The sequence below is a fragment of the Muntiacus reevesi genome, chromosome 5, assembly GCF_963930625.1.
Source record: "Muntiacus reevesi chromosome 5, mMunRee1.1, whole genome shotgun sequence".
NCBI classification, from domain to species: Eukaryota; Metazoa; Chordata; class Mammalia; order Artiodactyla; family Cervidae; genus Muntiacus; species Muntiacus reevesi.
The window spans coordinates 12,561,732-12,588,601 of NC_089253.1; the positions used below are offsets into that span (position 1 = coordinate 12,561,732).

The window sequence follows — 26,870 nt, forward strand, 5'->3', positions numbered from 1 at the left end:
AACCTCATACCTCAACCTTAGCACCCCAACCTCATACCCCAGCCTCAGCATCCCAACCTCATACCACAACCTCAGCACCCCAACCGCATACCCCAACCTCAGCACCCCAACCTCATACCGCAATCTCAGCATCCCAACCTCATACCCCAACCTCAGCACCCCAACCGCATACCCCAACCTCAGCATCCCAACCTCATACCTCAACCTCAGCACCCCAACCTCATACCCCAGCCTCAGCATCCCAACCTCATACCACAACCTCAGCACCCCAACCGCATACCCCAACCTCAGCACCCCAACCTCATACCGCAATCTCAGCATCCCAACCTCATACCCCAACCTCAGCACCCCAACCGCATACCCCAACCTCAGCATCCCAACCTCATACCTCAACCTTAGCACCCCAACCTCATACCCCAACTTCATACCCCATCCTCAGCACCTCAACCTTAGCACCCCAGCCTCATACCCAACCTCAGCATCCCAACCTCATACCCCAACCTCAGCACTCCAACCTCATACCTCAACCTTAGCACCCCAGCCTCATACCCAACCTCAGCACTCCAACCTCATACCTCAACCTTAGCACCCCAACCTCATACCCCAGCCTCAGCATCCCAACCTCATACCACAACCTCAGCACCCCAACCACATACCCCAACCTCAGCACCCCAACCTCATACCCCAACCTCAGCACTCCAACCTCATACCTCAACCTTAGCACCCCAACCTCATACCCCAGCCTCAGCATCCCAACCTCATACCACAACCTCAGCACCCCAACCACATACCCCAACCTCAGCACCCCAACCTCATACCGCAATCTCATACCCTAACCTCAGCACCCCAACCGCATACCCCAATCTCAGCACCCCAACCGCATACTGCAAGCTCAGCATCCCAACCTCATACCCCAACCTCAGCACCCCAACCGCATACCCCAACCTCAGCATCCCAACCTCAGCACCCCAACCTCAGCACCCCAACCTCATACCCAACCTCAGCATCCCAATCTCAGCACCCCAACCTCAGCATCCAAACCTCAGCACCCCAACTTCATACCCCAACCTCATACCCCAACCTCAGCATCCCAACCTCATACCTCAACCTCAGCACCCCAACCTCAGCACCCCAACCTCTTACCCCAACCTCAGCACCCCAACCTCAGCATCCCATCCTCTTACCCCAACCTCATACCCCAACCTCAGCATCCTAAGGTGAGTCCGTGCCCCTTGCATCCTTCTCCCACGGGTGCCTGCAGTCCTGCCTTTGGATGCCTCAGGAAGGACAGAGAAGCTCCAGGGTGCTGTGACAGCATGCCGCAGGCCCACAGCTGTGTTTAGGATGAGGCTCCTGAGTGGGGGACAGAAACTTTCCCAGTGGCTCTTCAGTCCTGACTCCTCAGAGGGGTTCGTTACTGCAGACGTCTACACCAGATACAATAGTGATGGAGAGCTGGGCCCTCTGGAAAACAGTATGTGGACTCCATGTGGGTGTCCACTGGAAAGTTCAGAGAACCAGTGCATTGAGGTGGAGAGAAGGAGCTAGGCTGTGGGCAGAGGAGGGAGCCAGGAGTGTGCACTCGAGAGGCAGTGGCTGGAAGAGCCGTGTGTAGTTCTCTCTTGTTCCAGCAGAGGGAGCTGGCTGCCATCCCAAGGAGCTGGGTTAAGTTCACTAGGCATTTTATTTCCAGATATTTGGTTTTCTCATTTATATCCATATATATGTATGAGTTCATTCCTTTGACCAGAAAGGTTTGCACCTTCCATATGCCAGGTCCTGGGAATAGAAAGCAGTGAATAAAGAAATGGTCCCCATTGATAAGGAACAGGCTTATTTTTCTTTCCTCAATTCCCAAGTTTAGTTATTACATTTATTCCACTTTCTGTGAACCATAACCTCATTTTCAAGTACTTATTATACTCAGCTAAAGATCCATCTTTTTATAGCATCTGAATCTACCACAGGCTCCCCGAGAAGAAGGTTTATGTCTTACTCATCTTTGGATCACAGCACAGTTCCCGTTTCTATCGTCACTTCAGGCCTCTGGTTGTTCATCTGTGAGAAGTGAGAGTTGGCTCATCTCCCAAATCCAGTTTTAATGAATCTTTGCCTGTGAATCTAGCCATATATGTAGAATCAAGACAGAAAATGACCCTCTTCAACCACAGTGATCCAAGGGTCTCATGAACATGGACACAGGAGGAGAGCAGCCCGCCTCTCACCGAGGAAACAGTTATTTTCTTATTATTGTCAGTGTTGTTTAACATGTACCGAGTACCTCTTCTTAGTCAGAGTTTAGTGACTTTTTGCTGGGAGTCTGTAGGCTTTCCCAGCACCCCGGAGAGCCCGTGGAAAGAGAATCCACTGCTGGTTTGCACAGAATCACCCACCTGGTGAGAGGCAGGGCAAGACCTGAATGCTAGGTTTTCTCCTGACTGCTCACCGTCCACTCTCAGCCTTCCCTACAAGTCCCTTTCTTTCTAGGATGGCTCCCAGGATCACAGGCAGCTAATCAACGGTATTAGAAGGACTCTCATAGCTATTAAGTGAAGAAAGTGGAAGTGTTAGTCACTCATTTGTGTCCGACTCTTTGCAAGCTACCCCATGGACTGTAGCTCACCAGGCTCCTCTCTGTCCATGGAATTCTCCAGGCAAGAATACTGGAGTGAGTTGCCATTCCCCTTCTCCAGGGGATCTTCCTCACCCAGGGATCGAACCCAGATCTCCTGCATTGCAGGCAGATTCTTTATTGTCTGAGCCGCCAGGGAAGCCCGTAGTTATTGAGGCTTAGAGTCAAATCAGTGGAGGCAAAGTTAAAGAAGAGGCTCTTCTTTTAAAGCAGTCTGATTATGAAGGTGACCTTGGGTAGAAAATATAATTAAAACCTATATAGAATTTTCTCTTAATCCATTAACTTCTTTTAGTCTGTCATAAATTAATGAGTATTAAGCAAAACTCTAAGCTCAGTCTATGACATTTTAACCTTAAGAGATTAGTTATAATAGAAATAGAAGATTTGCTGGATTTTCCTCTCATCAGGTATGCATTGCGTAGATAGGAAAGTCTTGGGAGTATGCACATGTGTTTGATCTTTGAACTATCTGTCCATCCTTTCCTTCATCCAGCCATCCTGTGTCAGAGTGAATGTTTTGTACCAAGCACTGTGGTATGGTAAAGCGTCTTTCTTCCCTGGTAACTTCCTGTCATCTTTCAGAAACATTTCATCTGTGAAACCCTCTTTAACTCCCTGTTAATGATTTAAGCAGAGTGAGTCCATCCTTGCTTTGTGATTCCACCATCCTCGCTTTGTGATTCCACCATCCTCAGGTCATTCAGTTAGCCATCACTTCAATGTGTCCACCATGAACCACAGACTGTTTTATGTGTGGCCCTGGAGTATATGGTTAAATAAGAGACAGCCTTCACCCTCAGAGAACTCAGTCTTACAAGGGGACACAGTGGATTGCAATACTATTATTTTTTTGGTTGTGCCACATGGCGTATGGGATCTCAGTTCCCTGATCAGGGTTTGAACCTGCGCTCCCTGCAGTGGAAGTGCAGAATCTTAAGCTCTGGGCCACTCGGGAAGTCCCTGTGGTACATTTTTGTAGCAGTGAGGTAACAGAGGTGTGAATGATAGTGCAAAGAAGAGAGTGGACAATAGCACAGCCTCGTGCTGCAGGTGAGAGTGGTTAGAAACCCCAGGCAGGGGTATTGAGAACGTGTTGATGGACATAATAAGTCCCATACCAGGAGACACTCTCCTGCTGGCCCTTCTTGGATAGAACATCTCATATCTTACCATGGGCTTCCCAAGTGATGCTAGTGGTGAAGAATCTGCCTGCAAGTGCAGGAGATGTAAGAGACGTGGGTTCAGTCCCTGGATCGGGAAGGTCTCCTGGAGAAGGGCATGACAACCCACTCTCGTATTCTGACCTGGAGAATTCCATGAACCAAGGAGCCTGGTGGGCTACAGTTCATAGGGTTGCAAAGAGGCAGACATGACTGAAGCAACTTAGCATGCATGCCTATCTTATCATAGTTAGTCAACTGTGTATTCATCCTCCTTTACTATGAGCATTTTGATATCAGGGATCATGTTTTATTTATCTTTGTATTTTCGCTGTGTTTAGCACAATGCTCTGCATCTATTTATGATCTGTAGATGCTGAAAAAGAGCAAACAAATTGCAGAGAGACTAGTGAAAACAAGTTGAGTAATAAAGGCAGTGGAATATGGATCTCCTCAGAAATTAACCATAAGGCTAAAAAGAGGAAGCCCCCTTTGGGAAAGCAGCCTGCATCTCAGCCAAGATATCTAATCACTTTTCTGGGAAATATTTCAGTGGTTTTAATTCTCAGAGCTGTTCTCAGGATGTGCCTGTCATGAGAACATACTGATGTCTAATGATCAGCAGTATTAAATCCAATCACAAGTGTTTTTCAAGGTTCACTGTGGCATTAAGATAATAGTCTTTTGTTCTAAGACACAGCCTGGAGAGGGGAACCATGTCGCTAGGTTTGAGACAGAGAAGAGAAGTAGCTTTTGTCCTGGCAAAAGCTGTAACATCTGTATGGTCGCCTTCAGCACACACAGGCTTTCATGTACATCATCAAAGGGCAGCTGTGACTTCAGATCAAAGGAGAGCCTTTGTGCCTGGCTTTGGTGGCAGGGACCACTGGTCACTCTCAGTCTTCTCAGCGAAGCTGATCTGAGCAGAGGGTGACACCGACTGCCTCGGCGTCTCTGGGTGCAGTTGGACGTCTAAATCAGCCTCTGGCGGCAGAGCAGCGTGGTGTGTGGCCGGAGTCCTCTCCTGGGGCGCAGAGTATGGAGTCTGAGTCCCAGCCTTGTGAGTTACCTGCTAATGAAAGGGAGGCATAAACTCACCTACCTCACTAGGATTTGTTGTAAGGATGAGAGGAGATCATGAGTAATTATTTGAACATTTACTGTTTTCCAGACACTGTAGGGGATAACTGAGGGGAAAATGGACCCCAAATTCCCCCCTCATGAAACTTTCCAGCTAGTGAGAAAGATGGTTATGGAACACGTTATTACGAATGCATAAGTGATTCAAGTGTGTCGGGTGGGACTTCCCTGCTGGTCCAGTGGTGAAGAATCTGCCTGCCAATGCAGGGGACACGGGTTCGATCCCTGGTCCGGGAAGATCCCACATGCTGCGGGAACAGCTAAGCCCGGGCACCACAGCTCCTGAGCCTGTACTCTAGAGCTCACGGGCCACAGGGAAAGAAACCACCGCACAGTGAAGCTCATACAATGCAACTGGAGAGCAGTCCCTGCTCATCGCAACTAGAGAAATCCTGCAAGTAGCAACCAAGCCCCAGTGTAGCCCCCCCCCCCCAAAGTGTGTGTGTTTGATAGAAAATTATAGGCTTGGTTAGAGTTGAGATAATTTGGGGATGGAGATGGGGAACCTGGCCTAATCTGAAGGTTTCAGAAGTCTTCCCTGAGGAAATGGTGTTCTGTTAATGGGGTGGTTGCGCCTTGTGACACGTGAAATCGATGCAGTGAGAAGGGAAGATTACTGTCAGTGTCATTTCTCAAGGCCTCGGATTTGTTCTGCACTCAGCAGTCTCTCTGGGGAGGTTTCTCTCTCAGAAGTCTGCTCTGTGCAGGGAAATTCAGGTTGAAGTGAGAGGTGTTTTGCCTTCTTTGTTTTTAGAACCATCAGTTATGAGGTCTTCAGACTGGTAAATGACTTCAGCAGGTTTGCATGTTATTAACCTCTTAATAAAGAAAACGCAGAAGCCAAAGGAGATTAGGTGACTTGCCAAAGAACAGAGGGCTTACAGGTGGTGGAGGGAAATTATTTTCCTTGTCTGCCATGGCATTGATCCTGTTTTCATTAACAAAGATAATACCTTAATATAGTCATGTGAATGGATTTTTTCCCCCCTCTCCAGTTGTTGACTGAAATGCCAGCAATCACAGAGTGACACCTTGCCCTGGCTCCCGACTTTTGTTCTAGGGCATTGTGATGAAGGGCAGAGACTCTGGGACTTCCTGGCGGTCCAGGGGTTGAGACTCTACGCATCCAGTGCAGAAGTGTGAGTTCAGTACCTGGTCAGGGAACTAGGATTCCACAGGCCACTTGGCATGGCCAATAAAGAAAAGAGCAAGGACTCAGACCACACTGCATGGTTGAATCAGCTCTAGGACAAATTGACTGTGAGACGCTGGGCAAGTTAATTAGTCTCTCTGTGCCTCAGTTTCCTCACATGAGAAATGATACAGGAATAGTATTTACCTACCTCATAGAGCTCTCGTGAGGAGTAAATGAGTTATTATGTGTAGAGTACTTACAATAGAGCTCAGCATGTAAATGCTCGACAGTTTGGTTGTCTAGTTTTGCTTTTTTTTAAATAAAGAATTGAGGGAATTGCTCAAAACAAAAATGAGAGCATTTGAAATATGTTCTAAGAGTGTAAACCTTTAACAAGACCTAGGAATATACTTTCTGATTTAGAAAATGAACAAAAGGGAAAATTAAATATATTAGCAATGAAGAATCTATGGATAAAAATAGCAGTTCTTATATGGCAGAAACCAACACAGTATTGTAATTATCCTTCAATTAAAAAGAAATAAATTTTAAAAAATAGCAGTTCTTATGGGAAACAGGCTTATAATAAAAGTTCAGTAGATTGTAAATACCCTAATTTCACCTTTTAAATGAAATTGTACGAAAATAATCTGAATGCCTTTAAAAAAAAAGAATAAAGGGGAAACTCAAAAACTTTAACAAAGAAAAAGCAAAGCGAATCCCTCTCTTTAACCAGACTCACCCAACGAATTTTTTAAAAACTATAGATGCCTTTCTCTTACAGCAAAAAATAGCCATGAACTTATTTGGGTGAAGGTGTTTCCATTTCTACGCACTGGAAGCACACTGGAGTGGGTTGGCATTTCCTCCTCCAGTGAACCATGTTTTGTCAGAACTCCTTACTATGACCCGTCCACCTTGGGTGGCCCTGCACGGCATGACTCATGGCTTCATTGAATTACACAAGCCCCTTCACCATGACAAGGCTGTGATCCATGAAGGGGGTTCATTGGAAAGACTGATGCAGAAGCTGAAACTCCAATACCTTGGCCACCTGATGCGAAGAGCCGATTCATAGGAAAAGACCCTGATAAGGGAGAGGGAGTGGCAGATGATAAGATGGTTAGATAGCATCAGCGATTCAATGGACGTGAGTCTGAGCAAACTCCAGGAGACAGTGAAGGACAGGGGAGCCTGGCGTGCCGCAGTCCACATGGTCGCAAAGAGTCGAACGTGATTGAGCGACTAAACACCAACAACGAGAAGGCAAGGCTTGCTTTCTTCTTTACTTCGCCAACCTGATCCTTCTTTTATGCCTTTACAGCTTCAGATCTGGGACACAGCAGGTCAAGAGAGATTTCGGTCCATCACCCAGAGTTATTACCGAAGCGCCAATGCCTTGATCCTTACCTATGACATAACCTGTGAGGAATCCTTCCGTTGCCTTCCTGAGTGGCTGCGGGAGATAGAGCAATATGCTAGCAACAAGGTCATCACTGTGCTAGTGGGTAAGTAAGGACTGATGAGGAGGGAAATTGATTGGTGAGCATCAGAGAAGTTACAATCACATAAGGCTTGTGCCTTGGCACCTTCCAAGAATAGTCTTCAACAGGGGTCCCCAGCCTCTGGGCCGCGGACCAGTACCTCATGTGAGATCAGCAGCAGCATTAGGTTAGAACTAAAGTGCACAATAAATGTAATGAGCTTGAATCATCCTGAAACCATCCCCCTACTCCGCCCATGGAAAAATTGTCTTCCATGAAACTGGTCCCTGGTGCCAGAAAGGTTGGAGACCACTGTCTACAGCTCTGTAATTCACATAGTCAGCATTCAGTTCTTCTGAATGCAGTTGAAGAGAAAATGAAATAGAGTCTATCCCACGGTGATGATTTAGAAAAGTAGAGAATACTGCTGATTGATTTTCCTATCAGCCAAGTTTCTAGAAGAAGGTGGATTGCCATGAAAGTTATATGGGCTGCTAAAAGCATTAAAAAAGGAACTTCCCTATAGCTCATATGGTAAGGAATCTGCCTGCAGTGCAGGAGACCCAGGTTTGATTTCTGGGTCGGGAAGATCCTCTGGAGAAGGGCATGGCAACCCACTCCAGTATTCTTGCCTGGAGAATCTCATGGACAGAGGAGCCTGGAGGGGTACAGTCCATGGGGTCGCAAAAAGTCAGGCATGACTGAGCAACTAACACTACTACTACTAAGCATTAAAAAAAACTAGGCCATGGAAACTGCTGATCTAGAAGCAAGATATATCTTAGTTGATAAGGAATTCATTATTGAAGCAATTGTGTTTTGCTTGAAAAATGAGTATTGCGTAACTTTTTTCCCCTTCTTATGTTTATACTGATCTGAGAAATTCTAATTTTCAGAAAGAATCCTTTAAGGGAAATTCTGCAGTTTAATTCATCTTACAGGAGGGTAGAACCTCTATTTAGTATGAGGGGAAAACAGAAAATAATCCATGGTTTTTTTGTGATGGCAAATACACCTGTTATAAATGGAACTGCAGTGAAATGGACCAGATTATTAAAAATCCTCTACTGGTCATGGAAAAATGTTAATAACATGTGGTTGTTAAAATGTTTCCTTCCTGGGAATTCTGTGGTGGTCCAGTTGGGATGCCATGGTTCCACTACAGGGGGCACAGCTTTGATCTCTCGTTGATGTCTTGTCGGGAAACTAAGGTCCTGCACACCATGTGATGTGGCCAGAAAAAATATTTTTTTCTTCCTAAGAAGTAACATTGTTGTATGTTCTAGAAAGACCCAAAATTTTGGAAATCTGATAGAGACTCTCAGAAATATTAAGTTAAAAATCATGGTTAACAGTAAGTTAAACAAACACATTATAGATTAAAGCATTATCGCTGGTGTACATGTGCGAGGAATCGTATTAAGAACATTGCGTGTCACCATCTCAAATTTACAGATGAGGAGAGCAAGGCTCAGAGAAGTCAGGTTCTTTGTTCAAGGTCACAGCATGTTAGGTCGACTCCAGAGGCTGTGTTTATCCCCTGTGACATGCTGCCTTGTAACACATTGCTAGATTTTTCCTTCAGGCTGCTGGGTTAAGTATTTGCCTCTCTGTGAGTACCAGTGTCCCCTGCTCAGACCCGAAAACCCTCCTGCACACTGCAAAATCTTTGCTGGGAAGAGCTTGAAAGCCCTCTGCTCTGGACAGGAAGCCCTGAGAACTTGAGTCAAAGCATTACTACTTGGGATTCTGTCTAAGGAAGTTAAATGCACGCATGAGGGAACATAATTAGTCAGCTCGATATGAAAGAGGCACTGGCTTTTAAAAAAAAAACTTTTTATTATGGGAAATTTTAAACATAAGCAAGATAGAACAAACAGTATAATGAACATCCATATGCACATCTCTCAGAGTTGACAGTTCGTGCTCATAACCAGTCTTGTTTTATCTGTTTCCAACCTCTTCTGTCTGCCCTCCCCTTCAGATTATTTTGAAGCGAATCCAAGATGTCGTATTAATTCAGTTTGTATTATGTCAGTGTGCATCTCTATAAAAGATATGTCTTCTAATTTTCCTTTTAGTTGGAGGTTATCCTTCCATATTTGCTTCCTGGGGATTTGCTTGTTAAAGCATTTGTTTGTGCTGTGGCATTTTCAAGTCTGAATTTTACTCTTTCAGCCTGGTGGTGTCGTTTGATGCATTCCTCTGTCATTTAAATCTCTGGCAGATTTGCAGGTGAATCTAGAGCCTGCTCAGATTCAGGGTTTTTGTTTTTCGTTTTAGCAAACATATTGTGTAGTTGGTATTCTGAGGTGCTGTTCTCAGGACAGTGAAGAAAAATGCTTGATTCTTTGTTTTCATTTTTTAAGCTTAGTCAAGTCACATAAGTTTTTTAAAAAGTTTTTTTTATTGTGTTAGTTCGTTTGGGCCGTTCTGGGTCTTCATTGTTGCGGGCAGGCTTTCTCTATTTGCAGAGATCGGGGACTACTCTTCACTGTGGTGCGGGCTTCTCATTGCGGTGGCTGCTCTTGTTTTGGAGCACAGGCTCTAGGCGCTTGGGCCTCGGTAGCTGTGGTGCACGGGCCTGGTTGCCCTGTGGCATGTTGGGATCTTCTCAGACCAGGGATCGAACCGGTGTCTCCTGCATTTCAAAGTGGACTCTTAACCACCGGACCACCAGGAAAGCCCTCTTTTTCATTTATTACTTTTCAAAGTAATGAGTTGGTTCCCAAGTCTTCCAAAAGTAACTATTGAAGTTTGTTTATATTTTGAATATTGTTGTAGATTTAAATATATTTGAGGTATTCTAGTCCTTTGCAGGTATTATTATTGATGCTTCTATATTGTTCCAACTTTGACAGTGGGAGCCTCTTCAAGTGGGCTCTTGAGTCCTTTTGACATGACCCAGGAGTCCTTGATGATTTTCTTGCTTTCTGGGATGACATGTTCCAGGTGCATCTGAGGCATTTCCTACCCCTGACCTGGAATTAGCCATTTCTTTATGAAATGCTACTGTTTTTCAATGGGAAGTTGTATTTAGAAGCTAAGCCAAGGTGGTAGGAATCATCTTTACTGCAGAGTTGGCGGGGAGGGTGTGATGGCTTTTAGGCTTTCCAGTGGACAGAGCTAGTGCATGTGTGTCTGTGCAGTGGATTCTGTAGCATCTCCAAGGGAGTGTCTCATTAGGCTCTGCTGAACGCTTTGGCCCGCAAGACTACCATAGGCCACATGGCATCACAGACATTTAGCAGGATACAGGACAGCAAACACAGCTTATAGCAGGTCAGTGCAAGCATTCTTCTTCAGGGCAGGCAGCCCTCATAGAGTCCACAGAGCTGCCCAGGGCCTCCCGGGACAGTTTAGCTGTGAGGGCACAAGGCTTGCTTCAGGTGAGTGCGGGGTCTGCTCTGGCTGCAAGCCTCAGTGCCCCCATAGGAGCCAATCTCTCTTGGAGCAACCCGACAGCCCTAACTTTCAGGGTTTTTTCAAATGAAGAATTGCCACACTTGGGGGAGCCCAAAGGTAAGGCTTTCCATTAGGTGTTAATAATTCATACACAGAATTCCCAGGCCAGATGGAATTTATCAATGAAGGGTCACTTTTACCATGAGCAATGTTGCCGCACCACAGCGGACGTATCGCCTTTGTCGGATTTCCAGGACAGAAGTAGAACAATTTTTAGAGGTAAAATAACACCGTGAATTATTCACACTGATACTTCCATTTGTAATTCGGGACGACAGGAATTTTCCTTTACCTCATTAAGCTTATATCCGTATTTCCTTTCTCCCATGTCCCAGATCCCTGTCCCAGTGTCACCAGCATAATTACTCATTCGCTTTATCCCCTAAAACATGTGCAGCAGTACAGAATAAAGCTGCTAACACGACCACTAACAAGATGATTTCTGCAGCACTTTAAGATTTTTTCCTTCAGTTCTATTTGTCCTTAGGTTATATGCCACTGGGGATGCGTGGTTCCATTGCTGGTTAAATTCTCTTCAGCTTACCTGAAATAGTTCCTGTTTGTGTGATCATGCCACTTCGTGATAAACAGGTTCATTTGTTTAATTTTGTTTTCAATTTTAGGAATTGCTTTTTAAATTTAATTTCATATTGTATAGCCATTTAAAACACTGATAAGATTCTGAAGTCACATCTATGACACAAACTATATTTAGAGAGGTCTGATTTTCATCCCTCATCCTTGTTCCTTTCACAGGTAACTGTTATCTTTAAAATTAAAATTTTGTTTTAGTGTCTCATTAATAAAATAAGACACTATATGTATGTATTTTTCACCCCTTTTCCTTAGATCAAGAGCTGTGTATTATATATGCTTTTTTCTTACTTTGCTTTATTTGCTTAGCCACCTATCCTAATGTCTCATTCCATGATAGCCTGTAGAGATATTCCTCATTGCTTTTTAAAGATTTTTTTTTTTTCATTTATTTATGTTTGGCTGCACTGGGTCTTCATTGCTATGCACAGGGTTTCTCTAGTTGTGGTGTGTGGGCTTCATTAATTGTGATATGAGGGCTCAGTAGTTGGGGTGCATGAGCTTAGATGCCCCACAGCATGTGGGATCTTCCTGGACCAGGGACCGAACTCATGTCCCCTGTGTTGGCAGGCAGACTCTTAACCACCGGACCACAGGGATGTCCTTCCTCATTGCTTTTTCCTGTGGCACCTAACTCCAAATAGCTATGGTTATAACATAGTTTATTCGGCCAGTGCCCAGCTGATGGGCTTTTGGGTTGGTTCCAGTTCTTTGCCGTTACAAATGGAGCTGATATTTTAAAATAAACAACCCAGGAATCATAGTCCCATTTGGTTCCACTTTACTTTCCCATCTGTCTGGTTTGACTTCAGATACGGAGCTGAATTGGATGTTTCCGAATCCGCAAAAAGGTCAAATGACGACCCTCTCTCTTTCTCTCTCTCTGATTTTACTGCTGTTTTAGGCAACAAGATTGATCTGGCTGAAAGGAGAGAGGTCTCCCAGCAGAGAGCCGAAGAATTCTCAGAAGCTCAGGACATGTATTATCTGGAGACCTCAGCCAAAGAATCCGATAACGTGGAGAAACTCTTCCTTGACTTGGCTTGCCGCCTCATCAGTGAAGCCAGGCAGAACACCCTGGTGAACAATGTATCCTCACCCTTACCTGGAGAAGGGAAAAGTATCAGCTATTTGACTTGTTGTAATTTCAACTAAAGGCTGAGGCAAGGTGAGGCGAGAGGAATCCGCAGCTGCCCTGATGGGCCCCCAGCTGCTGGGGAGACCTGGCAATGACTGTGGCTCCCGCTCTGGGACCTTCTGACTCCTGTGGGCTCCCGAGCTTACGAAGCACGGCGGGCCGGGGCCTCGTCTGCAGGCCAGCGTTCGCAGAACATATAATGGTTTCACCCTTTTGCAGTCTGGAGTCGGGTCAAGGAGAAAATTGCCCTAGGCTCTCCATGATCTGCAGAGCATGTTGCTTTTGTTTTTTTAAACAAGCAAGTAAAACGCATTCCTGAACATGGTCCAGGGGGAAACGTACTGTAGGGACCCCTCCTGCACGCCAGTGAGTGCATGTGTGGGGCTGCTCTTTAGGGCTTCTGGGGGCCCTGGTTTTCTTGTCTACCAGATAAACCAAACCCGGCAAGGCCAAGTCCTATCTCTGTGGTGCGTGTGGATGACTCCATGGAGATTTTGACAAGTGTTATTTCTCTTTTTTCCCACGGGCACTTTCAAGAACTTTGGGATGTAATAGTGAGATGAAACCTTTACCCATGACAACAGTAACAATCATAGTTTTAATACTGTACACAAGCTCCATGACTCCTTCTGGTGCTAATGATTCCGCTCTTTCACAGACCAAACGTTTTAGTACATCGATGTCCTTACCTACCTTACATAGAAATAAAAACAAAACAAAAATTAAGGGAAGACCATGAATCAGCTCTCTTTCTCGAAGTCTCTTTACGACCTGCCCTAGGGTAGATTTATTGGAAAAGAGGATACTTTTCTTTTCCTCTTCCCCTCTAAGTCTCTACCATTTTCTTCTTCCATTCTCCCATCTTTCCTGCCCTTTTAGTAAATGAAAAAGTTTGAAAAATGAAAAAAAAAAGAGAGAGAAAATGGTTGACACCCTCATATAAGAGATTAGCTCTAAGACATTATGAGTAGTATGAAAAACCAGACCTGATCTGACCAAAATACTGTGGCTTAATGGACTGCAGTGCGGAGTTCCAAGCAGAGCACAGTCCTTGATAGCAAGTCTTGTCTTTTGCTTCCTGGTACTATCCATCTTGGACAGACCAACGCTTAGGATTTTGTAGATGTTTTTAGTATGGTGAGTGAGAATCGCAGTGGATGATAAGTCTCATGAATCATTTTTGTATCTGCAGTGATAACCTTAGAAAAAAAATCTGCCTGTGGAAGCAGATGGAGTAGTCATTTGTCATCTCCTTGTAGTAATGTTACTCTCAGACTCATGACCATTCATTCTTTCCCATATCTTTTTCTTTTCCTCACTTTCTTTCCTGATTTTCCCCTTTTTACCTTATCCCCCTCCTTCCCCCGCTCCCTTGTATGCATATGTTCCTGCAAATCTCCAGGTCAGATGGAGGTGTGCATGCCTTTTCTTAGCCAATTTAAAAACCAACTCCAATGGAAGCTGTGCTACTGAATGTGTTGCTGTTTCTTCAGTGCCATACTTCCAATTTGTTCCTGGATATAAATGCAAATTGGGAAAATGATTAAAACTCTTTGCTGTTGATGCTCTCAGATGTTTCAGTAGCTTGCTGCTTAGCATAACTGAGGGATGAGTCATGGGATTAGAATATGATAGGTCATTCCACTGTTGTTGTAGATGGTGGCAGTCTTAGTTCTGATATATTGATGTGTGAAAGCTATTGAATTTTAAAGCAGCGAGTCTTGTACAGACACGATATTGGCAAAGCCTTTCTAGCATTTCTAGGGCAGGTTTCAGAATGACCTGTCACTTGCACGTGGGAACTGTACATATTGTTTAAGGGACTGATGCTATGGTTGACTTCACCATGGTTGTCCTGATACTGTGGGTAAGAGAAAGGGATCCCAGAAGTTCGAGTCACTTTTATTTCAGAATCTATCTCTATAGGAAAGAAAATAATTTTCATAAACACCAACCAAAATAGTTTATCATGGTTGCCTTTCCCTCCCCATCTTCCTCATCAAGCCAGCAAGTAAAAGGTATTCAGAAAAGTTGATCAAGGTGAGCAGAAGAACTCTTTTTACATGGTGAGGAAATGCCCTTAAGTTTAGGTCTCATTTAGAGCAAAATCCAAAGTCCCCAGTACATCATGACCCAGCTTTGTTTCATAGCAGCAAGTATGTTGAAAATAAAGTTGCTTTATGAAATAGAGGCTACAATACTGTTAGGTTGGACATAATAGTTGTAAAATAGCAGGCTGTAGGGCCACTCTTGCATTCTGAGATTATTTCCTAGGGAACAGTCTCCTTTATCTACTCTTGGCTGAGCTTTAAGGGGATTAGAAGGGTCTGCTCTTGGCCCCTTTCCTCCTTTATTCCTCGCAGCCTTTTTGTACTTAACAGTCACCCATCTACATCACTTCAGCAGGGACATATAAGAATCTAGGGCTTTGTTTCTTTTTTTTCCCTCTCTTAGCTGTATGAATTCTAGATTAGGCCTTATGGACACTTGTTCCCTGATGTATCTCAAGTTTGAGAACAAGCCCTGACAATATTGTAGGTGCTCAGTAAATATTAGTTGAATAAACAACCTAGTGCCAAGAGGAGCTTTTCCGGTTAAACAGAAATTTCTCAAATAGAACTTGAGAAAGGACACTATTTAAATATGGTCATCTTAACCCAGGCCAGGACCCAAATGTGTTGATTTGTCTATTAGTTGCTATTGCCTTGGTCATATTTGCTAAGATGAACCTTCTTAAATGAAAATGAATTCTCATTTAACAATGGATGAAAAAAGAGGGTTGTGTTCTCATAGTTCAGTTTGGCCTGATCTGATTCATGAGAACTCCAGAGTCCATGTCTGCCTCCATTTTGGTGTGATCTTTTTTTTTCCTTTAAATAAAGTTACTAAATATATGGCACACTTTTTCCTGTTTACAGTGCATCATAATCGTGTCATAGAGCCAGATCTGGAGAATCTGTGAAATCATATAGTTTACTCATATTAATGATATTATGGCTTTGTATAGGTTGTATTCTCAAAGGATTTTATGCTTTGTCCTTTACCTATGCAAGGCTTTTTAGTCCTCCATGTGTTTTGTTAGAGCTATTGAATTATAGTCATGTTTAAGCTTGATTATATGTAGCTAGTTATCCCTCTGTGGATTACTTAGAGTAGGCCATTAGCTTTCCCTGGCCTTTTCTTCTTCTTCTTCTTCTTTTTTTTTTTTTAAGTTGTTTCATGTTAGCAGCTCTGACTAAAGAGGCAAGAAAATAACTAAAAGTGAAAATGAAATGGATTGACAGTGTGCGAGTTTCTGAGTTACAGTTTGGTAAGAGAGGCAAAAGCCGTTGACCAAAATAAGATACTTGGATTAGGGCTATTTAAGCAATTTAGACTTGTTGGAGAGAAGAGGCAGTATTTAAGCAAGGACTGGATTCTTCTTTCCTCTTCTGTTTATGAATATATGTCTTTGGAGGACACTGGTGACTTCCAGTGTTAGATAATGATTTGCCTCATTTATCCTTTAAACTATCCCATAATTCTTCCAGATCCACTGTCAAGGTTCAGTTAATGAATCTTTCTGAGTAAATACCAGCTGCAAATGATTTTGAATTGGTCGTCTGACTAAAATGAAAACTTCTTCTTCCTTTTTAAATAATCTACATGAATGGGATCATATTATATTCAGAAAAAAAGACTAGTTTTTTCCATGTATCAAACCAACAGCTTTAAAGATAGACTTTTCTATCTCTTAATACAGCAAAACTCTGTGTATTTCATAATCATAGGTACTTTAAGGATCACTGCCCTGTTAGCCTCTGAAAGAGCTCTTCTAGGGTTTACCCTTTGTTTTTTTCTAGAAGTTTTTGGTTTTTTTTTTTTTTTAACTTCAACTGGTTAGTTATTCTCTTCAATCACGGCCCTGACAGATGTGTTTTAGTGCAACTAACACTCTTGAGACTTAACTAGAAAATGAAAAGCAGTGAAAAAACAGGTTACCCTTCTGACAAAATGTACTCTACATAAGCAGTATGGTTAAGCACTAATTTGGGACTAAGAAAGGGATGTGCTTTGTGGGTTTTTGTTTTTTCTTCTTCTTGGATTTCATATCTGTGACCTGAGCCTATTTGTGTTTGGAGGGAAAAATTATTTCTCTTAGATTCTTCAGACTGGGGAGAGATCTTACTGAACTGAGAAATTATCATCCCTTCCAATAGCTCATTAATTATAGTAATGTTAGAGCAAGGGAGACAACACTTCATCTCCTTTCCTAAGCCCGTGGGAACTTTGTGGTCATTTTGGGGAGCCATTGTTTAAAATCAAATTGAAATCACCTTTAGCCCAATACAAAATGTTCTTGGTGACTAAAAAAAAGAAACCAAATTGAGGCAAAGCAAAGATGGTGAAGGGTTTTTAGATTTAAAATGTTTGAACAATATTTGAAGGATTTGGGGACATTTAGCTTGGGAAAAAGAGGAATACAACTGGTACATTAGAATAAGACTCTGGTTTGAAGGGGTGGAATAAGACCCACTGAATACAGGTCATAGGGCCATGGACTTGAACTTCACATTAGAGAGAACTTTCTCAACAAGTTGATTCCCCATGGAAGGGGCTGCCTCTGTCAAGCACAGGCTCATTGAGAACTTGGCAAAGATGGTGTGGAGAGGATCCCAGCACTTGTTGGGGTGGACAAGATGACCTACTAAAATTCTATTTCTAACACTTTGCCCCTCATAACATGTTCAGTTAAATATCTGTTGACCCACAGCTAATAATTTTTTTTAAGGTTTTGCTCTTTTGCCCAAAGTGCATGCCTCTCTCCAGGAAGGAGGTTGCTTACATGTCATTTAGGTCGAGAGACGGGCCCTTATACCTTTAGGCTGGAATTGCTTTTTTTGGTCCATTCATTGATGTCTTGTTGAAATCACAAACTGGATCTTGAGTTAAAGGTTAAAAATGTATTGTTTTAGTAGAAGTTACACGAACCGTTCCTTTCTCTAGGGGATTTTCCCAACCCAGGGATCGAATCCAGGTCTCCCGAATTGCAGACGGACTCTTTACCATCTGAACCACCAGGGAAGCCCACATTAAATCATGGAAATTATGTATCTGTCACTTGCTAAACATAGGCCAGGCTCAGTTTTAGTGAATAGTAGCTATCTCTTCAGGGTTTCAGGATAAACCTTTTTAGCAGAGCAGAATCTTCAATCAAAGATCCCATGAAGTTTTACAGCTCCCATCACAGATGGGCTGGTGGTCACTGGCAAAAAGCAGTCTCCAAGATCAATCTTGGAAAAATCTCAAATGACATTTGGTTAGTTTATTTGATTCTTTTGAAAAAACATGATCTGAAAATGGTTTTAAAAGAATGGAGACCAAGTTGCTTCATGTAGAAAGTAACAACATATAGATCTTTGATTTGAAAATCAGAGATAATTCTAAGCAATATTTACTAATAAAGCTCATGACTCTAATGATTCCACTTGCAAAATAACTTGCATCCTTGCAAGTCTGGTAGATGGCTCTTTATTGGTCTTCTTAAACAAAAGTCATTGGTCTTGCATCGCTATGGTGAGAAACACTTGAGTTTGGGTGAGACTTTCTTTGATTCCTTTGGATGAGAAATCAGAGCACAAAAGCTAGCCTCCTCTTTAATTGCCTGCATGATGTTGCATGAGTCAAAATTTTACTTTTCCACTGAGTTAAAGCAAAATTTTTAGAGGTGTTATATCTAGTTCCTGATGGAATCCTTGGTGGGTTGTGACTTTGACACATCAGGGAGTGATGTAGGGAGGTGATTAGAGGATGGAACACTAGGCTAGCGGTGAGGAGTCCTAGAATTCCCTTGAATTAGCTGTAACATTATGCAAAGCACAATCTCTTGAGCATCCGTTTCCTCATCTACCAGATGGACTAATAGTAGTAATACCTGTCAGGATTATTGTGAAGATTAGATAAATTGAAAGTACTGAACTTGGTAAACAGTAAGCACCCAAATATTTGTTCTTTTCTTCTTGATGAAGAGCAGACCTTGGATGGTTTGAAACAAGTATAGATCCTTTGAACAAAACAAGGAACACTCCTGACTTCAGAAAAACAAAAACGAAAATTCCGTTTCTGAAAGAGCCTTAAAAGAAAGTCACTTGTTTAATCCATTTTTCTGCCTTAGTGCATAACTGTTACCCAAGACACTCTACTTCTTTTTTTCTTTTTTTTGACACTCTACTTCTTTACTACTTCAAGAAAGGTATTCTCTCTCTTCCAGTGGGCAATTCCAGGGTTGCAAACTCATTATCAGGAAACTTGACTTTATTACTGAAATACCTCACAGTGCAATTTGAACCTCTTTCTTCTTGATCCCATCCTCCAAGAGAAGAAAAATTGGTTGATCCTGTCTTCGTTTTAAAGGGCCATGTTTGCCATTTATTATTACCCTTTTGCCTCATTTTAAAAAAACTGACAGAAAAAACTCATTAAGGTGATAATTATTATCCCCTTGGGGAATGTCAGGATTCTTATTGATAGCGATCAGATTTAGATCACAAACACTGTTGTAACTCTTCAGTTAGTCAGTATTTTCTTCTTTTGTTAACATATTCTTGATAACCAAGTGTGCTTCTGAAGACTTATTCTGGTGTGTGGCTCTTGTTTTCTCCTCTTGGTAAAAGTGGAGTCACAAGTCCCAACTTTGTCAACTACTTTTAGAATGTAATTTCATATATGACATAATTTGATGGACATAATTACCAACACCTAATATTAGCAGGGTTTCTTGCCTTTTCTACATTCTGAAATAAAAATCAGAATACCAAATGCCTAATAAAGCAAAAATTCTTGCACAGAGTAGCAAAAGGTAAGAATCTGGTCTGCTAGGATAATTTGTCACTAGTTGGTTGAATGGTGCAGAGCTTTTGTTTAAAGTTACACAGTTATGCCTGGATTAAATAACAATAGCAAAACTTGAGAAGCCCTCTGAAAAACAGCTGCTAAACATACTGCTTTCTGGAAAGTAATCATTAAGAATAAATATTCTCTTGTTCTATATAATTGCCGAATGTTAGTGGAAATCTCTTGTAGGCTACTTGAATGTCAATTGATTTATTAAAAAAAAAATTTGTGTGTGAATCCTTTTATTCCTTTAAGACATTTTGGGGCTTTCATGTTCTTGTTGTAGAAAATTTCAAATGACTGGAATGCTGGCTTCTAATTTCTGCTCACTGAAGTGGCCTCTAGACATACCAGATGGTTGGGGCTTCTTTGATGATCTGAAGGGAGCTACTTAAATACACTTACATAAAGTGTGTGAATAAAATTGCTGTTTTCAGCAAAAAAAAAAAAAAAAAAAAAAGTTTGATCAAAATTTCAGATAAGGGTTAAGAAGAGATTTTTTTCATAATCTAAAGGGAAAAAGTATGCCCCATATATATTGTTGCATACATTTTAATGCATGACTTTTAGTATAGGGATGAAATAAAATACAAAATATATAATTCTGGAGGTCTTCTCAGCAGCTCGTTAAAATATTTAGATAAGCTGTTTTATGAAGACTTAGAAAATCCCTAGTTTCCCTTTACATATCTCTTTCCATCGAAATGGATCTTTAACATAGACATAGTTGTAACCAACAAACATAAACAAACTTGTTCATCATGGAATCTAATGAACTCAGCTCTTTTTATTGGTTTTAAGCATAAGCTCTCAATAATATCTAAATACATCAATATATAAAGTCTAGCTATTAGCTTCAACACAAGCAAAATACTTGATTTTAAATATTAATATGCAGATATTAACGGTATGCTCTATCATGTCTTCTGTGTTCATGTATTCCTTTTTAATAAAATGCCTGTTAGAAATATAAGCTGATGATGACGTGAGTGCAGTTATCTGAAAATATTTTGTAGAAAGGTGATTGTCAGAACACTTTAATCAACATTAAAAAGGGGTAGAGGGAGCAGGAATCTGAAAAGATATTTAAAAATGAAGTTGCATTTCTCTTTTCAAAATGCAGACATAATTCATACATTATGTAATTTACCCCTTTAAAGTGTACAATTCAATGTTTTTTGGTATTTTCACAAAGTTGTGCAGCCATCACCATTCTTTGACTGCAGAACATTTTCATCATCTCCCAAAGAAATTCTGTACCCGTTAGCCATCACTCTTCCTGATTCCCCATCAACCTGTCACAACCACTAATCTATTTTGTTGCTACAGATTTGCCTATCCTGGGCATTCCATATAAATAGAATCATACAATATGTGCTCTTTTGTGTCTGGCTTCTTTCACTTAGCATAATGTTTTAAAGTTTCATGTTGTACCAAGTATCATGTTGTAGCATGAATTAATACATTTTTATGGCTAAATAATATTCCATTGTATGTATACACATACCACATTTTACTTGTCCAGCGGTTGATGGACATTTGGGTTGTTTTCACTTTTTGGCTATTATAAATAATGCTGCTATATATATGTGTGTGTGTATATATATATATATTTGTGTACAAGTTTTCTGTGTGGGAATATGTTTTCATGTCTCTTAAAATTTAAGCAGTTAGTCTAGCAAATCAAGTTACTTGTGTTCATTTAAGCAGAGCTTCTTAAAATCCTTAGAGAATGCAACTTATAATCCTAGATGAGTTGGTCAATTAGGAGACTCTTGAATAATGGCTGACACACTCCTGTGTCTATAAGAATTTTTCTATGAGGCCATCATTTAGATATGATAGTCAATGTCATGAAGACTTCTTCAGTCTTGTGGAAATTGGGTTTTCATCACATGGAGAATTTCGTGGGAAAGGACGTCTACAAATCATACTGGATAGCAGCACTCAATCTTCAAGGTTTCAATGAAAGAGCACTTTTAATATACAATTCCTTCATGAATATCAACTGTCTTTCAACGTGTGGATTTTCCTTCTTGAAAAAACATTGTCAAATTGCCAAACCACTTGACTGTCCATTGTAGCTTTGGTTTTTATTATTAAGAAATAATTCATACTGAGAGTAAAAAGAATGTATTTTGTGTGCAAAGGATGAATGTATTAATAACTTTTTCTTTGTAACAGAATTTTTAAAAAAAGATGAATGGAAATTGCTTTCCCATGTACTTGTAAATAAATAAACATTTCTTGTTGCCCACATTTGGATGATCATATGCCATCAAACAATGAAAAAGCCAACCAATTTTAAGTACACTGATATCTTCCAGCATGACACAGAATGTGCTGTGGATCCGGGATCTGAAGAGTTGAGTTTGAATGTAAATTTTCTAACGAGTTCACTTTAGACAAATTGTTTAACAATTTGCGCTATGGATTTCTTCCCTAACAGGCTGTATTGAATGATCTTTAAGGCCTTCTCCAAATATAATATTACATAAGTTTCCTATGCTGTATTCAGGATGGGAAAATTATAAGCTAATTATTGCTAATGATGGAGAAGGCAATGGCAACCCACTCCAGTACTCTTGCCTGGAAAATCCCATGGACGGAGGAGCCTGCTAGGCTGCAGTCCGTGGGGTTGCGAAGAGTCAGACACGACTGAGCGACTTCACTTTCACTTTTCATGCATTGGAGAAGGAAATAGCAAACCACTCCAGTGTTCTTCTTGCCTGGAGAATCCCAGGGACAGGGGAGCCTGATGGGCTGTGGGCTATGTGGTCGCACAGAGTCGGACACGACTGAAGTGACTCAGCAGAAGCAGCAGCATTGCTCATGATGAGAAAGATGCTTTCAGTTGAGTTCATTTCAGTTGCTAAGTCGTGTGCAACTCTGCGACCCCATAATCGCAGCACACCAGGCCTCCCTGTCCATCACCAACTCCCGCAACTTACTCAAACTCATGTCCATTGAGTCAGTGATGCCATCCAACCATCTCATCCTCTGTTGTACCCTTCTCCCACCTTCCGTCTTTCACAGTATCAGGGTTTTTTCCAATGAGTCAGCTGTTCGAATCAGGTGGCCAAAGTATTGGAGTTTCAGTTTCAACATCAGTCCTTCCAATGAACACCCAGGACTGATCTCCTTTAGAAAGGACTGGTTGACTCTCTTTGCAGTCCAAGGGACTCTCAAGTCTTCTCCAACACCACAGTTCAAAAGCATCAATTATTTGGTGCTCAGCTTTTTTTATAGTCCAACTCTCACATCCATACATGACTACTGGAAAAACCATAGCCTTGATTAGACGGACCTTTGTTGGCAAAGTAATGTCTCTGCTTTTTAATATGCTGTTTAGGTTGGTCATAACTTTTCTTCCAAGGAGTAAGCGTCTTTTCATTTCATGGCTGCAATCACCATCTGCAGTGATGTTGGAGTCCAGAAAAATAAAGTCAGCTGCTGTTTCCCCATCTATTTGCCACGAAGTGATGGGACCGGATGCCATGATCTTAGTTTTCTGAATGTTGAGCGTTAAGCCAACTTTTTCACTCTCCTCTTTCACTTTCAAGAGGCTCTTTAGTCCTTCTTCACTTTCTGCCATAAGGGTGGTGTCATCTGTATATCTGAGGTTATTGATATTTCTCCCAGCTATCTTGATTCCAGCTTGTGGTTCATCCAGCCCAACGTTTCTCATGATGTACTCTGCATATAAGTTAAAGGTGACAATATACAGCCTTGACGTACTCCTTTTCCTATTTGGAACCAGTCTGTTGTTCCATGTCTAGTTCCAATTGTTGGTTCTTCTTTTGTCTCTTTAGGTAAGTCTGTTCCTAGATATTTAATTCTTTTTGTTGCAACCATGAGTGGGATTGATTCCTTAATTTCTCTTTCTGATTTTTCATTGTTAGTATATAGAAATGCAAGTGATTTCTGTGTATCAATTTTGTATCCTGCAACTTTGCTAAATTCACTGATTAGCTCTAGTAATTTTCTGATACTATCTTTGGGGTTTTCTATGTGCCGTTTCATGTCATCTGCAAACAGTGAGAGCTTTACTTCTTTTCTGACCTGGATTCCTTTAATTTCTTTCTCTTCTCTGATTCCCGTAGCTAGGACTTCCAGAATTATGTTGAATAATAGTGGTGATTGTGGACACCCTTGTCTTGTTCCTGATCTTAGGGGAAATGCTTTCAGTTTTTCGCCATTGAGAATAATGTTTGCTGTAGGCTTATCATATATGGCCTTTACTATGTTGAGGTGGGTTCCTTCTATGCCCAATTTTTGAAGAGTTTTAATCATAAATCGGTGCTGAATTTTGTGAAAGGATTTTTTGGCATCTATTGAGGTGATTATATGGTTTTTATCTTTCAATTTGTTAATATAGTGTATCACATTGATTGATTTGCCTATGTTGAAGTATCCTTGCATTCTTGGAATAAACCCAACTTGATCATGGTGTATGAGCTTTTTGATGTGTTGCTGAATTCTGTTTGCTAAAATTTTGTTGAGGATTTTTGCATCTATGTTCATCAGTGATATTGTGCTGTGGTTTTCTCTTTTTGTGTTGTCTTTGTCTGGTTTTGGTATTAGGGTGATGGTGGCCTTATAGAATGAGTTTGGAAGTGTTCCTTCCTCTGCAGTTTTTTGAGAGAGTTTTAGAAGGATAGGCATTACCTCTTCTCTAAATGTTTGATAGAATTCCCCTGTGAGACCATCTGGTCCTGGGCTTTTGTTTTTGAGGAGATTTTTTAAATCACAATGTCAATTTCAGTGCTTGTAATTGGGTTGTTCATAATTTCTATTTCTGACTGGTTCAGTCTTGGAAGATTGAACTTTTCTAAAAATCTGTCCATTTCTTCCAAGTTATCCATTTTATTGCCATATAGTTGTTCATAATAGTCTCTTATAATCCTTTGTATTTCTACATTGTCTGCTGTAACTTCTTTTTCATTTCTAATTTTGTTGATTTGATTCTTCTATTTTTCTTGACGAGTCTGGCTAAAGGCTTGTCAATTTTGTTTATCTTCTCAAAGAACCAGGTTTTAGTTTTATTAATTTTTACTATTATTTCTTTCACTTCTTTTTCATTTATTTCTGCTCAGATCTTTATGATTTCTTTCCTTCTACTAAGTTTAGGTTATTTTTGTTCTTCTTTTTCCAGTTGTTTTAGGTGTAAAGTTAGGTTGTCTATGTTTTTCTTGTTTCTTGAGTTAGGATTGTATTGCTATAAACTTCCCTCTTAGAACTGCTTTTGCTGCATCCCATAGGTTTTGAGTTGTCGTGTTTTCATTGTCATTTTGTTCTAAAAATTTTTTAGTTTCCTTTTTGATTTCTTCAATGACCTGTTGGTTATTTAGAAATGTGTTGTTTAATCTCTATGTGTTTATATTTTTTACAGTTTTTAAAAAAATAATTGATATCTAGTCTCATAACATTGTGATTGGAGAAGATACTTGATAGAATTTCAACTTTCTTAAACTTACTGAGGTTCAATTTGTGACCCAAGATGTGGTCTATCCTGGAGAATGTTCCATGTACACTTGAGAAGAAGATGTATTCTTCTGCATTTGGATGGAATGTCCTGAAGATATCAATGAGAGCCATCTCATCTAATGTATCATTTAAGAGTTGTGTTTCATTATTAATTTTCTGTTTTGATGATCTGTCCATTGGTGTGAGTGGGGTGTTAAAGTCTCCTACTATTATTGTGTTACTGTCAGTTCTCCTTTTATGTCTGTTAGTGTTTGCCTTATGTTTTGAGGTGCTCCCATGTTAGGTGCATAGATATTTGCAACTGTTATGTCTTCCTCTTGGGTTGATCCCTGGTCATTATGTTGTGTCCTTCCTTATCTCTTGTAATATTCTTTATTTTAAGGTCTATTTTGTCTGATATGAAGATTGCTACTCCAGCTTTCTTTCGCTTCCCATTTGCATGGGATACATTTTTCCATTCTCTCATTTTTAGTCTAAATGTGTCTTTAAGTATGAAGTGAATTTCTTGGAGACAGCATATGCATGAGTCTTGTTTTTGTATCCATTCATTCAGTTTGTGTTGTTTGGCTGGAGCATTTAATCTGTTTACCTTTAAAGTAATTATTGATATATATGTTCCTATTGTCATTTTCTTAATTGTTTGGGGTTGATTTTGTAGATCTTTTTTCTTCTTTTGTATTTCTTCATGATGTAAGTCCCTTTACCATTTGTTGTAAAGCTGGTTTGGCGGTACTGAATTCTGTTAACTTTTGCTTGTCTGAAAAGCTTTTGATTTCTCCATCAATTTTGAATGAGATCCTTGCTGGGTACAGGAATCTTGGTTGTAGATTTTCCCCTTTCAATACTTTAAATATATCCTGCCATTCCCTTCTGGCCTGTAGAGTTTCTGCTGAGACATCAGCTGTTAAGCATCCAGGGTTTCCCTTGTATGTTACTGGTTGTTTCTTCCTTGCTGCTTTTAATAATCTTTCTTTGTGTTCAGTCTTTGTTAGTTTGATTAGTATGTGTCTTGGTGTGTTTCTCCTTGGGTTTATCCTGTATAGGACTCTTTGAGCCTCTTGAACTTGATTGACTATTTCCTTTTCCATGTTGGGGAAATTTTCAACTATAATCTCTTCAAAAATTTTTTCATACCCTTTCTTTTTCTCTTCTTTTTCTGGGACCCCTATAATTTGAAAGTTGGTGCATTTGATATTCTCCCAGAAGTCTCCGAGACTATCCTAATTTCTTTTAATTCTTTTTACTTTATTCTGCTCTCCTGAAGTTATTTCCACCATTTTATCTTCCAGCTTACTGATTTGTTCTTCTGCTTCAGATATTCTGCTCTTAATTCCTTCTAGAGAATTTTTAATTTAGTCATTGTGTTGCTTGTTTATGTATGTTCATTCTTTAATTCTTCTAGGCCTTTGTTAATTGATTCTTGCATTTTCTCCATTTTGTTTTAAGGTTTTTGATCATCCTTACTATCATTATTCTGAATTCTTTTTCAGGTAGCTTCCCTATTTCCTCGTCATTTATTTGGACTTCTGTGTTTCTAGTTTGTTCCTTAATTTGTGTAGTATTTCTCTGTCTTTTCATTATTTTTTTTAAAACTTACTGTGTTTGAGATCTCATTTTCCCAGGCTTCAACATTGAATTTTTTCCTCTTTTTGGTTTCTGCTCTCCTAAGGTCATCATGAGAAATGCTGGGCTGGAAGAAGCACAAGTTGAAATCAAGATAGCCGGGAGAAATATCAATAACCTCAGATATGCAGATGGC

At 40.8% G+C, this 26,870-nt stretch overlaps 1 protein-coding gene across 2 annotated transcripts in view; it reads left to right on the forward strand.

The window, feature by feature from the left end:
• RAB30 (RAB30, member RAS oncogene family) overlaps positions 1-21,881 on the forward strand; it is a 101,481-nt gene extending 79,600 nt beyond the window's left edge. For both annotated transcript variants that reach the window (XM_065936983.1, XM_065936982.1), the window contains 2 exons: positions 7,395-7,578; positions 12,518-21,881. In XM_065936983.1, coding sequence (XP_065793055.1) covers positions 7,395-7,578; positions 12,518-12,768 — 435 coding nt within the window. In that variant the 3' untranslated portion in view covers positions 12,769-21,881. The remainder of the gene's footprint in view (positions 1-7,394; positions 7,579-12,517) is intronic.
• The last annotated feature ends 4,989 nt before the right edge of the window (positions 21,882-26,870 follow it).